The sequence below is a fragment of the Pagrus pagrus genome (genome assembly GCF_965226575.1).
Source record: "Pagrus pagrus genome assembly, chromosome: 12".
In the NCBI taxonomy this organism is placed as follows: domain Eukaryota; kingdom Metazoa; phylum Chordata; class Actinopteri; order Spariformes; family Sparidae; genus Pagrus; species Pagrus pagrus.
In genome coordinates, this window is record NC_140196.1 from 3,804,202 (window position 1) to 3,818,636 (window position 14,435).

Sequence of the window (14,435 nt, forward strand, 5' to 3'; positions counted from 1 at the left end):
GCCTCTTTGCAGCGTGTACCCACAACAGTCCCAGTCACAATACTCCACACAACCCAACGGAGGAATGTACAGCAGCAACAACAACATGAACCTGGGAGTCATGGCAAGCAACGGTGGCAACATGAGCCAGATGTCGGGACAGATGAGCTCCATGAATACTGAGCAGGTGAGCGATGCACTGTTTCGTGTCGATGCTCAAAGTTATCGGAGGCCATCAATAATGTTCACTTTATCATTTAGTTTATACTCATTGTGTTATTTCTCATCATCACAGGTGAGAGACAGCAGCCTGATCCTGGAGCAGCTGGTGGAAATTGATATGTTGACGCAAGAGAGTGAAGCCAATTCTGTAAGTGAAGATATATACGATACGTAGATCACTGAGCATTTTCTCACAAAAATAAATATTATTTCACTATTTTTACGACAAACTGCGACTTCCGAGGGACGTCGCATCGCATCTTTAATTTAAAAGCATGAGTAGCTTCTCTATTGCTGCTATATGTGAGGGCCCGGGTAGCTGAGACGACCAAGAAGTGTCAAGTAAAAGTTTCTTTTTACTGCACATGGAAACACTTTTAGGACGAGTGTAGAAAATCTCTTGAAACAGTTTAAAATAACATAATTCAAAAAAGGCAGACAGTTCAACCATCATCTTTTAGTAATGTGATTCTGATTTTCTGTCATTTTAACAGAATTTCTGCTGACCCCGGCTGTGGCTGAGACAAGGTAACACAGGAGCCAATGCAAAAAAAAAACACTGACGCCTCCTCAGCTCAGCTCTTGGTGAACCATCCAGGAGAACACGCGATGGAAACACTGCTCACTCGTCACACCAGCCGGCTCAGAGGCACTAAAGAGAGAGAGGACATGTAAAACCTTCTGAACTGCATTCACTTCGGTGTGGCTCGCTACACACTGATTTAACATTTTATGCAAAAAAGTCAGAATTCACAGGGAGACTGCCGTCTGAACCACTGAACAGGAGCATCCAAAAAGTCATGAAGAAGGAGACTGTTTCACTGCGGACTCAGGGTGTTGTGGGGAAACCCTGTATTTTAGCTATTTACTGTGGGTTATGGTTTGATCCTTAGTTATTAAACAATTTATCTGTGTACTCTGTAAATTCTCACAAAGTTAAGGCTGCTCTAAAAAACAAAAGATGTTTAACAATACAGGTCATTCAAGAAAGGGAGGTATCTTTTCAAGAAAGGCTCCCTTCACTGATTGGAAGGTTTTAGATATTAAAAAAAATACACATTAAAAGCAAACAGCAGCGAACTAATGTGGCGAATAGGAGCAAAACAGAAAACAGGGAGGTAAATAAAGGCCCTGGCCTCTTTCTGAGAATTTACAGTAGTTTTAGCAGTATTAGCATCAGTCCCAGGTTGCGGTACATGGACCCACACATGCAGTGTTAGCTAACAGTCTGTGCTCTGGTCAGATGAATGTATTCCTGACCGTAATCCTCTCAAGTCTCTGAAGCGGTGTGTCGGTGCTGTGTGACGTCACAGTTTGACACTGGAGGAAGCGAGCGATCGACGAGCGTGAACGGCACCTCTGGGTTTTTATTTTTTACGGTTCTGTTTTAGAGCCTGACTGAAAAATGTCAAACGAGAAGGTTTATGAGAAATATTTTACAGGTATTTATAGTTTTGAAGAAGTTTTAGAGATTATTTGTATGACACACAAAAAAAAATCAAGGATATCTTTCTTTAAGGAAATCTCTCAAAATGGTACATTTTGATGTCGATTTTAAAATTAATATATTTCAACTGCTGTAGTTACAGGGGAGCTGTATCCCTATTTAATGACTTTTTGAATGAAGGTGAATGTGTATAGATCGTGTACATACTTAGATTTATAATAAAAGAAACCTTTTCCTCTAAGTGATATTGCAAAACAGCAGTTTGGAGTTTTAGTCCAAAACATTTCTCAGAGAGCAAAAATATTTCATTGGTTAAATTAAACCTCAGCGTGTCGAGCTAAACGCCCACAAGACTACAAGTCAGTTAGCTGACTTACTGCAATGGCAAAGATCGTAAACAAAATGTTGTAGAGCAACTGGCTCTCCTAGCTTAAAATCTGTATTTTATTGGCTAGTATCACCAGCGCGAAGATCATTGGTGTGTAGAAAAATGCTTCGCGCTCTAAGATATTTCTGTCTCTAGCATGTAGCTCTTGCATTTTAGCGGCAATGGTGATGTTGATCAGTTCACCATTTTGTGTCAGGGTCAAATATCTTGACAACTTTTGGAAGAATTGGCCTGAAATCTGGTACAAACATTCACAACTCCACTCTTAAAAAACTTGATGTAATTTTGATTTTATCCAAAACTTTGGTTTATGAGCAAATACCTGCAAAACTAATGACGTTCCCGTCAGTCTCAGCTGTTCTATTTCGTGTTCTTGAGCAAATCTTAACATGCTAAAGTAGAAGGTCAGCGTTACACCTGGACGTGGCAGAATGTCTGTAGTCAGTCAAGGTTGTTTTCTCCGCCCACTGAGATTTGACCAATGAAACGATTTCTGCCTCTGAAGCAGCTTTGCCTCTAAAAACAATACGTGTACATCAGCTAATTAAACTCAACGCTACTGCGGTTCATTTTGAAATGACACTTGATGGTTGCGATGTACTGGCCTGCAGGAGTCACTCTCACATTACGAGCTCTCTGTCGCGCTGAAGGACGATTCAAAAGTGTCGTTTGTTGTGTCGGGTCAGACATAATAATATGTGATGATTATAAATTCAAACTAGTCTCAGAAGAATGTCAAGTTTGACCTGGTCCGTATAAAAACAGATTAATAATGCTGAATTAAACTTACAGGAGAGCAGGTGACCCTGAGATTTAAACAACCCAAAGTTATACGGGCTAAAAACTGTAGCATTTTACGAAAAATCAATTTGAAAGGTGCTCCGTCTATTCATCAGGTGCTGTCTCATATGAGCCTATAATTGTGTAACTGAATCCATCTTTCTTTTCTTTAGATGGTCCAGAAATCTGTTAAGCACAAACTGTAAGAGTACTTTGCTTTAAAAAAAAAACAAAAAAAAACAAGAATGTGAAAATGCAAACTGACTGCAAAATGAAACACTGAAAAGTCTTTTTCTTGTTCCCCCTCGCGTCCTTTCAGCTCTCGGTACGGTGAATTAAACAGATTGTAAAGAGAAACTGTAAAGCCATGCACCTGTCCTGAATGTCAAACTCTCTGCAAAGATTCGAGGCAATCAAAGAGCGGGACGTGAACGCTCGTGTACAGTGACTCCCGATGTTTCTAGATGAATTATTTTCTCTTGATTTTGACTGATACAGTATATGTTGAAGAGTTTTTCTTAATTCATAGATGGATATTTTATCAACGGCAAAATACTGTAATTCATGTTAAGTACCTTAAGATGCTAAAAAGACAAAGCATAATGCCTTAGATCTGTGATTCTCTGTCTGGTGTGTAACTGTAACGGTTTACAGGTGTATTATATGTCACATACTGCTGAGTGAGTCTTCATACTGTAGTTTTAACAATTAGACAACCAGGGTTTTTATATTTTTCTCCCATGAAGTGACACTGAACAAGCTGCGTGTCAGCTCATCAATTAACAGATTAATAATACTGTGTTAGCATTTTTAATCAAGATGCAAATATTGTGTTTGTTTTTAAAAGGGGCATTAAGTCATCCTCGAGCTTCGCTTATCTTTGTTGGAGCAACGTCAGTGGATCTCTACATGGAGTTTGAGCGCTTACTGACTTAATAACGAAAGAAATGGAGCGACCCCCTCGTCCTAATGCAGGACTTTACTACTGCTAACAGTAAAAAAACCCATTTCTGACGTTTAATACTTAGAAAGTTCAAAATGCCGAAACATTTTTCAATAGTGTTTTTCTCTAACAGAAGAAGCTCTCAAATGTTAAACGTTGTAGCCGTAGAAAGACTAAAATAAAATGCTAAAACAGTCCAAACTAAAAAAAACAAACCTTACACAGATTGAATGTACATGAAAAAAGATATAATACTAAATAGAAGGAATGTCAAAATGAAGCGGGCAAATATTTGTTTTCTTTGTTCACCAACTGGAGTGGCATCACTGCGCTGTGAAGGAATATTTCACTGAGATCTTTGTCAATATTGTTAAAAATAAGCTTTTTTTTTTCTTTTCATGTTTTCCTATTTAAAGCCGCCATGTGTAGAACTTTTGTGATGTGGTAAAATCTTAAGTTAGTCTGGTGGCAGAAGTGAAACATCTCATGGTGCCGTCTGTGTTTCTGGGTCAGGTGGGTGTCTTTTGTGATTCTCCCACAGGGTGGCGCCTACACATAGTGGCTTTAAAGGAACAGTTCACCCAAAAAAATAAAACGTAGTCATTATCTACTCACCTCCACGTTGATGGAAAGTCAGGTGAAGATTCGTTGTCCGCAAAACATTTCTGGAGCTTCACAGCAAAACAGCGTCACAGCGTTCTGCTAAACAGCTGAAGTAGATGGAGACTTGTTCAAAACTTTAAAAAATATGAACTTTTCTGAGTCTTTTCAAATCAATTTTGGATCTTTGGGCCTCCGTAGACTTGAATTACAGCATTTAGATGAATTCTGCAACGCCGTTTTGCTGTGAATCTCAACGAAACTACGAAACTTCACCTGACTTTCCGTCAGTCTGGGGCTGAGAGAATTTTTTACATGTCTGCACTTCTGCAAAAAACAACAATGCAGGCAGAAAATTAAAAAAGGTTTTCCATTAATACTGAACAGAAAAAGTCGGCGCTAAGCGACAGTTATTATTTTAAACTGTATCTCACAGAGACACAGATTCTCCGATGTAGTAGAAAATATACTTTTTCGAGTGTCGCAGTTCAAAGCTCACCGTCGGCGGGTTCAACAGATTTCTGCCCTGATGTTCATATTAAATATCTCAGCAGTGACACAAAGTCCAGTACGTACAGTTTATCCAGTGTGAGTGTGTTATTATGCAAAAGTCCAGACGTTCACACCACTTTATGCAAGCTGTCGACTCTAATGTTGCTTTTGCCAATGCTGCTCGTTAATTTATGATTCATGCCACTGTAAATAAATTATTTTTATTGAGCCGGACTGCCTCTTGTCTTTTTATTTCATCGCCTCTCGTTCTTTATTCATTATTTACACGAGCAGTAATGTGCTGCGGGCCTGACACTGACTGCCTATAAGTGGATGAATGATCGACCATTATGCTCCAATAAAGTAATGATTGTTCATCACTGTGGATGAGTTCCCAGCCTGTGTGCAGCGCTCTCCTTACACCAGCAGGAGGCGACATTTTCCAGGAAGTTAATATGAACACTGTGATCATCAGTGACGGGATGTAACTAAGTACATTTACTCAAGCGCTGTACTTAAGTATAACTTTGAGATACTTTTATATTACTTGAGTATTTACACTTTTTGCGCTGACTTTAAATTCATTTAAAACAAAGACAATCTGAAAAATGCTGAATATTGAATCTGATAATCGACAAGGCCGATATACACTTGTAAAAGATTTATCGTCAAAAAGTTACTTTTGATGCTTAAGTATATTTAATAAATAATACTTTAAAACTTTTACTCTAATGGGCCACTCACTGTTACCATAGTAATATTTTAGCATGACTTTTTTACAACACTACTATTAATTTAGTGTCATGTCATTAATCCTACAGACAATTTCAGCAGCAAAAGTCTAAAAATAACATTTTAATTATAAATTATACGAACATATATATTATAATGTGTATTTGTAGTTAATATGCTAAGCTATAAACATGCAGCGACCTCTCCCAGGCTTCTATGACTGAATGTCATTAGAGTTAACTGTGCTCGTCCCTTGAGACTAAACGTTTCTTAACAAAGCTTCTCATGGACATGAAGATTTAGAGATTCACCAGGCAGTTAGGCTGCATCGTATCTCATTGTTGTATTCATGTCCGATCCAGCAGTTTTGGAGCTTAACTCACATTAATAATAAACCTACAAAGTTTTAGGACAAAGTTAGAACTTACATCCACATCTAACAGGCCAAAGTTGTACTGTTAAATAAAAAAATGCATCTTTTTGAAAATAATAATACACATATTTCCCTGTTATCTATCCTCATATACTGATATGAAAGAAATCACTGCCTGGACATGAAACTGCTGCAGTGACACACCCAGATTCATGTGGCGTTCAAGAAGTTCCTTATTTCAAATGTTAGCCTGCATTTAGGGAAGCGAGGACGTGAGAGGCAGCCAAACGTCTTTAAGTCAAGAGGGTTTATTAACAATGTCACGTTCACACGACACAAACGTACACACAGACTATTTCTCTGCAGAAAGGAACTTGGAACTGATCCAGGACCTGATGTCCTCTGCGTGCCCCCTCCAATCTAATCACACAACAATGCCACTGTCTGTTCCAACTCGCTCTCAAATAAAAACCTTGCATCATTATGAAATATAACAACTATTCACTGCGACACACACGAGATGCCGTACTGTGCTTGGATAGATAGAGTCACCGAGATAAAGCTTGCAGCATGCAGCTGATTGCTGAAGGTCATGAACTTCGTGAAAGGTCATGAATTGTGTCTATTATAGCGTTAAAACAATCATGTAATAACTGCTGCATACAAATATCATGACTTTGGAATATAATATATGAAATACACACTTAAAAATACACAGATATGCTGCAAGACTGCAAGTATCTGAGGTTTTTGTATCTGTAGGTTATTGATTTCTTTGTTTCATCCGTTACATAATAAATCTAATAATCTAATCTCTCTGTGCTGCATTAAGTCAACTGTTCATGTTACAACACTCACTTTCTTATTGTTTGTATTTCAGAGGAACTTGTGGATTGTTACTGGAAGTGTTTAATTTCCTGACTGAAAAAATGATATTCTGGATGCTGATTGGTTGGACTATATTTCCATTGTACGTGAGCTGGACGCCCATTGGTGGATTCAGCTGTCAGTCAGGAGAACGCTTCGGTCATTGGCTCTCAGGCTCAGGCTCAGGCCCAGAAGTCAAGACTCGTGAGTGGCAAAGAGGGGTAGAAAAAGTGAAGACGTCTCACTCTGACGCTACTTCGCAAAACTGGGAAAGAAAAGCGAGCAAAAAAAAAAGTTAAAATAAACATGATAGGCTACTGATTAACTTTGATAAAATCATATCAAAATTTTCGTAGCAAGAACTCAAATTTTAATTATTATTTGGGAAATTGTGACATTCATTATTATTTTTTTTTCTGTTACAAAAATGTTTTGTAGTTAATGTAGTTTTCTTTGAATGTTAGTTCTTAAATCATAACATCCTATCTTTAATATAACAGATATATTGAAAATATACCTTTTGTCTCAAATCAAATCATTGCAATTACAAGATTTATTTATAAGATATTACTGACTGAAAGGAAACATTTTGGGTAAAAGGTAGCTGTGACGTCATGTGTTCTTAACATCACCATTGGCTTCCTTAGCCTCCAGCTAACGCTAGCTAATGTGAAAAACCAAAACATACAAACAAAAAATGAAAAAAATGCACAATTGGGGAGATAAGTATGCTATTAATTTTTTCATTCATTCATATCATTGAAATGCTAATTAAATTGTGACATAATCAAAATGAAGTGTAACAGTAGTACAGGCTCACTGATTCAGGTATGAGGCAGTCTAGCCTAGCTAAAGTTTGCGTTAGCCAGCATTAGCTCGCAGTAAAGCGTAGTGAGTTAAACAGATGACTTATGTTTATGAATTCAAATCATATTTTTATATAAAATGATTGTGTTATTTCTCTTTTTTAAAAACGTATTTAGTGAACATCAAATATTCATGTAGGCTACTGTTCGCAAACTTAAGCTAGGTAGCGCAGCACAGGCCAACTGCCATTACTGAATCAGTTAGCTTGTAGCTACTACTCTATACTAGAACGTTATATTACATCGCTCTATACTTATAGATATTTTTTAAAGGTAAGTAAACTGGACTTTTGTGGTCTAGAAGCTTGAACCACAATTATATTTATTTATGTACCTTTCTGCTGACTTGTTGACTTTACAGTGCGTAAGTAAGAGCTAGTAACGCTAACCCCCGGTCCTTGTAAGCCACGGAGTGAGTCATCTCGCTCTCCGTAGGATCTTCGGTCGGGGGGTGTGTACGTGCGTCCTGAGGGCGGTGACCACTGCAGTCCTACTCCGGCATCTCCTCAGCCTCACACACCGACAGTGTCACTCGGTTTCCCCGCAGGCTTCTCGTGGCGTACTCGCTTCACTTCTCTCGGCAGGTGACAGGGACCGGGGGCAGGGACAGGCATGGCTGGCGCGGTGGCACCGAAGCGGCAGGACACCCGGAAATTCTTCGAGAATCTGTCCGGCGCGGGGAAATCCATCGCGGTGCTGACCAGCGGAGGAGATGCCCAAGGTAACGTTGCGTGACGCGAGTTCCGTTATCGGACAGTTGCGTTTGGAGTCGCACCTTTCTTCACCGCTGTGACCGCAAAAGTGCTTCTTATAACGGCAGGAAAACTAACCGAGCTCCCGACTCACGTCTTCTGCCGTTATGTTAGAAACCGTTACGCTAATTCTGTAACGTTAAACCGGGAGCGTTAAGCTAGCTTAGCTGGTTTAAAATATCAAACACGCATTTCCCTCCAGTGTAGCTGTTGGCAAAATATGTGTAGCACATCCTGCTTTTACAGGGATGTTCGTGGTGCAGGTGTGTCACAGGTGATCACCTTTATTTAAGTGGAGAAATGACGGGAGCGCGTTAGCCGAAGACCTGTCCGATAATGGATGCGTAGCCGCGAGCCTGTCCGATAAAGGACTCATGTGTTACTGTGCTCTCCTGCTGTGAAACAAATGAGCGAAGGTGCGGTTTAAAACACGCACCGTCTCCGTGCGTTACAGAAGGGAAAGTTGCGTTTATTGCAGCCGCGCAGCTTCATTTGTTTTCTCGTGTTTCTTCTATCTTTATTGTTATTTTATTTATTTATGGGATGTTTAATGAAGCTGAATGGCGGTTATGCAACAGCTCCCGTTCACACTCCTGGCACACTTCTACAAGGATGCTACAATATTAATCAAGAAACGGCCGTTTGGTATCATATTAAGCCTTATTGATAATCCAGGCCTGCTTTTAATCAGTAGCACAGGGTGGAACAGGTGCTTCTGGATCAATAAGGCAGCACTAATATCAACAAGTGATCGTGATGAGACCTGCTGTTTCTTCCTTCACCATGCATCCTGCAGCTCTGTCTGACCTCTGATGTATATGTGCTGTGTTAATGCAGATGGTGCATGTGTGTGTTTGCGTGTGTGTGCATGCATCTGCGTCCCTGTGCTGCCAGGACATGTAATTTAATCATCAAATATATCGTTAGGAGTCCAGACAGTATGCAATGACCTAAATAATCAGATTTACTCATTTCAGACTGTCTATGTTCGCCCTAATGTTGTACCCATGTATTAATAACTGCGTTAAAGCCCTGTCATGCTCTCCTGCGAACATGGCAGCTATTAAAAGTTGCTGAAGTTATAATAAAATATATAAAAAAGTTAAATGAAGTAGCAGTGATTGATGAACTTCCAGCCAGAAGCTTCAGTATCACGGTAGATGTGTAGAAACACGTGTCTTGCATCACGGAGGATGAGTCGTGAGAGGACCAGAGTCAAGCCAGCCAGACTCAAACATCTCACGTCCGAGTGAACCTTTCACAATAAATGCAACCTGCTCTAGTTTATGATACAGTGCTTTTATTTTGAAGGATTCGTCTCTTGACTTCCGGTGTGTTTGAAACGCTTCACACATCCTGTTGAGGAGGGATGTGCAGCCTACGTGAGGAGCAGCAAGTATGCAGTCCTGTCTCATGTGGTGGTGAATGGATCGGAAAAAGAGAATTAATGCAAATAAAAGCAACGTTTCGTGCTTAAAAGTCAGGTTTCTGTGATATAAATCACTATTATTATATTATAATAATGATTAAATTCATGCAATATATCCAGAAATGTTCTGCCTCATGTATTATTCCCTAAATTATCACCCGCACATGTATTTTTACCCTGACAACAGTATATGTCCTTCTATGGTTTGTGCTCTGCTATCTCTTCACACAGTGCTGTAGGTTAACCACAGCTATTGTTGGCCGTTACATAACACTGTGCGCCTATAGGCTGCTACTGATGTGATATCTGACTGCAGTGAATCACAGCTGTTTGCTCTCGTGCCGGGTATTAAGAGTCAGCCTCTGTGGTATTAATGTGTAATGGTGTATTTTCTTGCTGGCAGCGTGATCGAAGCGTCACCTTGGAGCGGTGCTGTAGTGTTCGAGTGATGCACGGTGTGAAACGTGTGCAGACTGGTTCAGATTCCCTCTTATTCATAAAAAACAAAACAACTGGCAGCCGGATCGGGTTCAGGACTGTGCAGGAGCTCGTGGGATGACTGTTAACAAGAGTGCAGGGATGTTGTGCCAGCTTGCTTTTTCTTGCCTTTGTGAAATTAGTTCATACGAATATCAGAATATGAGTATAAAGTTTCTGACCTCATCTGTGTTTGCCTGAATGAAACTGGGAACGGTCGTCGTTAACTACTCCAGGAAGGTTTCACCCATGTCTGTGTGTTTGTTTGTTGGTTTGTCAGCACGATTGCACAAAAACTTTGATAAGTATAGGCGTTTTTTGATAGGCCTTGGCCGAAGTTATGTGCTCTACTGAGGCCCATTTTTATCAATAAACTAATATAAAAGAACATGCACGGGTTACATCTAGGGATTATAGGGATTTTTTTCAGCCGATACTGGTAATTAATATAATACAGATCTGTTTCACTTGGCTGACACTGATCAGATCACAGATAACTTCACGTTTTTGTATTTCAAACAGAGGTTCATACTGTAGTTTATGCACACATAAGGGTAAGAAAGGCCCACACGTTGCCATTAAATATGAATGATTTAATATTTCTTCGTCTTCTTCTTCTCTGTTGCTACGGTTACTGCTGGATCGGAGACCATTTATATACATCATGCATCCCTGTTATGAGCATAAAATAAATTAAATCAAATTTCTGAAAACATCCAACAAAGGAAAACACAAGATAAGAGTCTGTTAGTTTGACACAAACTGTCCTCTCAGTTTGCCACAGCTGCTGAAATATCTTGTGAAGTCAAGAAAGACAAAACTGACGATTCTGGTTTGTTAATTACTTTTCAAAAACTTAAGCAACCTTCTTTAATTGTAACAAACTTGTTGACACGATCTTAAAGTCCCCCTCCAGTCAGTAATGTGTTTTTCTTCTTGTTGCTACAGGAAAGTGTTTGGATGTTCAGTATGTGCAGAGTGTAAAGTTAAATTTTTCTCTGTGCTCATTAAAAATCAGATTTTAAGAGGCCGACCTTCGTGCAGTTGTTTGTAAGTCAGTCCAATATTCAGCAAACACGAGTGTGACGTGGAAACTTGAAGCCTCCAGTGAACAAACACCGAGACTGGACTTTACTTATTTATATATTCTGGATTTTTTAATGAGGAAAGTGCCTTATTAAGGTTTTTAATGTGGTGAACCATGTTGGACACACATCAGAGGGTTACGTCTGCCTTTAGTTCTTGTGTGGAGGGGATCTTTAACCTCGCCCAGATTTTCCTCCCATCCTGGGGAGAAAACATGCGCACACACACGACTGGAGATGTTTAGTCACTGCGGCAGCTGGAGGGAAATTCTCACAGCGTGTCATGTGAACTGTGAGTGTAAATATATTCATGTAGCTCGCGACCATTAAACATTATTCAGTGATATCACAGAATTAATTCGCTGTATTCTGTTTTTATTAATCTCATTAAACATGTTGTCAAATTCAAACCGAGTTCACGAGTTCAGATCCCCTCTGACCAATCAGCATCGCCCTGGTCTCATAGCAACACTACCTCATCCCGTCAGCGCTCGTTAGCGTACAGCACGGCCCTGCGAGCACATCCAGGTTGGCACGCTGTGTACCTTTCTGTGAGGGAACCCCCCTCTGGGGTGCGTTTATGCATGTAACCCACATTTAAATGTTATAACTACATCCTCGAGTGCAGCAGCGGTTATAGAAAATGGTATTTAATTCTTTGAGGTCACAGGTTAGGATATAAATATTATCAGAAACATGTCCAAAAAAATCTAAGATTAAAAATGTAATTTAAAACACAACTGAAACAAAATAACATCTTAACTCCGGTTTTATGACACGATCCAGTTTTATTAGCTGAAACAATTAATTGCTTAATTGATTAGTTGATTGCCAGTAAACATAATAACTTTTTCTGTATTTATCCACAACTAAGAAATGTGTTTACATGTTTGTTCATAAAGTCAATATGCAGCGCTGCTGTCTGTACGAGCTCGACATTGTCATCCGGTAGTTAAATCACATGCAAATTCTGCGGACGAGGGCCCGTGAATGGGACGTGTTGTTGAGAGCATGAAGTGTGGGAGGAGATTTGGCTGCGAGGGCCGTACGTGCCTGCTGCGCTCAGGACTCGGCTGCTGCCACACAGACTGGGCCCAGAAATATATAACATGCCTCCAGTCATCATCTTTGTTTTCGTATAAAAGAAGAGTAAGGACGGTCGAATTGAAGGTTTTAAAGACCTGTGATGGAAATAATCTTAAATCGTGGCTGTAATTCTGCTTTGTTGCCTATTTTTCTTTGCGGTGATCTTTTATTTGTTGGCTTCCAGACCCAGTCTCTCCGTCAGGCTCATGAAAGTTTCATCACAGCTCTCAACCTGCATGCAGGTCGCAGCGCCGAAGCAAAATATCAGACCATCTCTCAGCCAGTTGTGCATCAAATAGATATATTTTTTTAATCCATTAAATACCGTCGGGGGGGTCAGCCAATTTCACTAAGTGCTCCGACAGACACTTCTGTGTTTTGGCACAAGATCCTCGAGGGCAAACTCGCCGCCACTCGCTTTCTCTGTCTCTTTTTGTACTGACCTCTTTACCTCCCCTGCTGTCTGCTGGTCTGTCCGGCTGCTGCCACTCCTTGTTCCTTGTTTTCTCTCTCTGTGTGTCAGTATTCTCTAAAGAGTGGAAGAAGGAAGCTTTGTGTATCTTTACTTGAAATAGCAAAATGTTAAGCTGAAACATCTTTTTTCCAATGACAGATACAGCTGCAATTAGTCAATTAGTCGATGAGTTGATTGAGAAAAAAGCTTTTCATTCCAGCGTCTTCTTCGTCCTGGTTAAAGCCTTCACAGTTTGTCCTGGAGGGTTAAAGTTCTCGAGAAAGCTTAGATGCATCTATCGGTAGAGTTCAAGACATGCTGTGAAATAATGTCACGGCTCATTTCTGTGTCTGTCCAGATCAACTGCAGGAGCTGGAGATGACACACGCCATGAAGCCTAAAGTTTTGTTGTTGTTGTTTTTAGTTTATTTACATCCCGTGGCTATGCTATGCTTTTTGAGAAAGACCATTTCCACACCAACTACCAACTCTTCTGTTTCCTCTCTCAGGTATGAATGGGGCGGTCCGGGCTGTCGTCCGAATGGGAATCTACGTGGGGGCAAAAGTCTACTTCATCCACGAGGTGAGACATGACTCAGGCCTCAGGCTCCAGACGTGGCCCCCGGGGAGTCTGCAGCTCCTATCACAGTCGACAGTGAGATAGATTAGTACTGACGACTTTGGCTGTGGTTGTCTTTGAGAGAGCAAGCAGGAGCCAAAGCCCTGCTTTTACCTTAAAGTGATGACAGAGCCCTGCAAAACCTGGATTTATAAACCTGAAACTAAATTTGTCAACTAAAGCAAGCTTTGTCTCTTGCAGACACTCGTCTCACTTCCTAATATTTCCTTTAAATCACATTAATGCAGCGCTTTAACCCCTTCATCTATACTTGCCTGGTCAGTCTCCATGTCATGTCCCCGGAGGGAAATTGTACTTCCTGTTTCTTACTTAAACTATTTAAACTCACATCCATCTTTATTTATAACCCAGCGGAAGTAAGGCAAATATTTGCATTCATATCACTGCTGAATGTACGACACAGATTCTTCTGATGCATCCGTCATGAACGCTGGCTTTCAAGCTACATTTCAAATTGCATTTATTACAGATAAAGATAACTCAAACAAAAACTTTTCTCATATGCAAAATATAAAACAACTTGTGCCGTCTCCAACCAGGTTTACAGGGTTATTATTGTGTGTGTACTAATTAAGGATAACCTGCATCAGAATTATAAATCACAGTGATTTAATATGAGATAAGAGAAGCAACAATAAATCCCTGCTTCCTGAACTTCTTCGAGTTCTCCGATATTGAACGTCTGAGGATGTATTTACAGTTTCTAATCAGCGTGACGCCAGTGATGGCAGTGACAGGGGCAGATATAGACGATCTGGTTTCAGTGTGGATATAATTGGATTACCAGGGGCAGACTTCATCCTTCACTGTCTGCACTGCCATC

The 14,435-nt window shown here is 40.2% G+C and overlaps 2 protein-coding genes across 8 annotated transcripts in view; both read left to right on the forward strand.

Moving 5' to 3' along the window:
* LOC311266901 (nuclear receptor coactivator 2-like) overlaps positions 1-5,079 on the forward strand; it is a 51,006-nt gene extending 45,927 nt beyond the window's left edge. For all 5 annotated transcript variants that reach the window (XM_084369557.1, XM_084369561.1, XM_084369560.1 and 2 more), the window contains 3 exons: positions 13-166; positions 275-349; positions 696-5,079. In XM_084369557.1, coding sequence (XP_084225683.1) covers positions 13-166; positions 275-349; positions 696-707 — 241 coding nt within the window. In that variant the 3' untranslated portion in view covers positions 708-5,079. The remainder of the gene's footprint in view (positions 1-12; positions 167-274; positions 350-695) is intronic.
* Positions 5,080-8,191: 3,112 nt separating this feature from the next.
* LOC311266903 (ATP-dependent 6-phosphofructokinase, platelet type-like) overlaps positions 8,192-14,435 on the forward strand; it is a 28,609-nt gene continuing 22,365 nt past the window's right edge. For all 3 annotated transcript variants that reach the window (XM_084369567.1, XM_084369565.1, XM_084369566.1), the window contains exons 1-2: positions 8,192-8,410; positions 13,482-13,555. In XM_084369567.1, the coding sequence (XP_084225693.1) occupies positions 8,302-8,410; positions 13,482-13,555 (183 nt within the window). In that variant the 5' untranslated portion in view covers positions 8,192-8,301. The remainder of the gene's footprint in view (positions 8,411-13,481; positions 13,556-14,435) is intronic.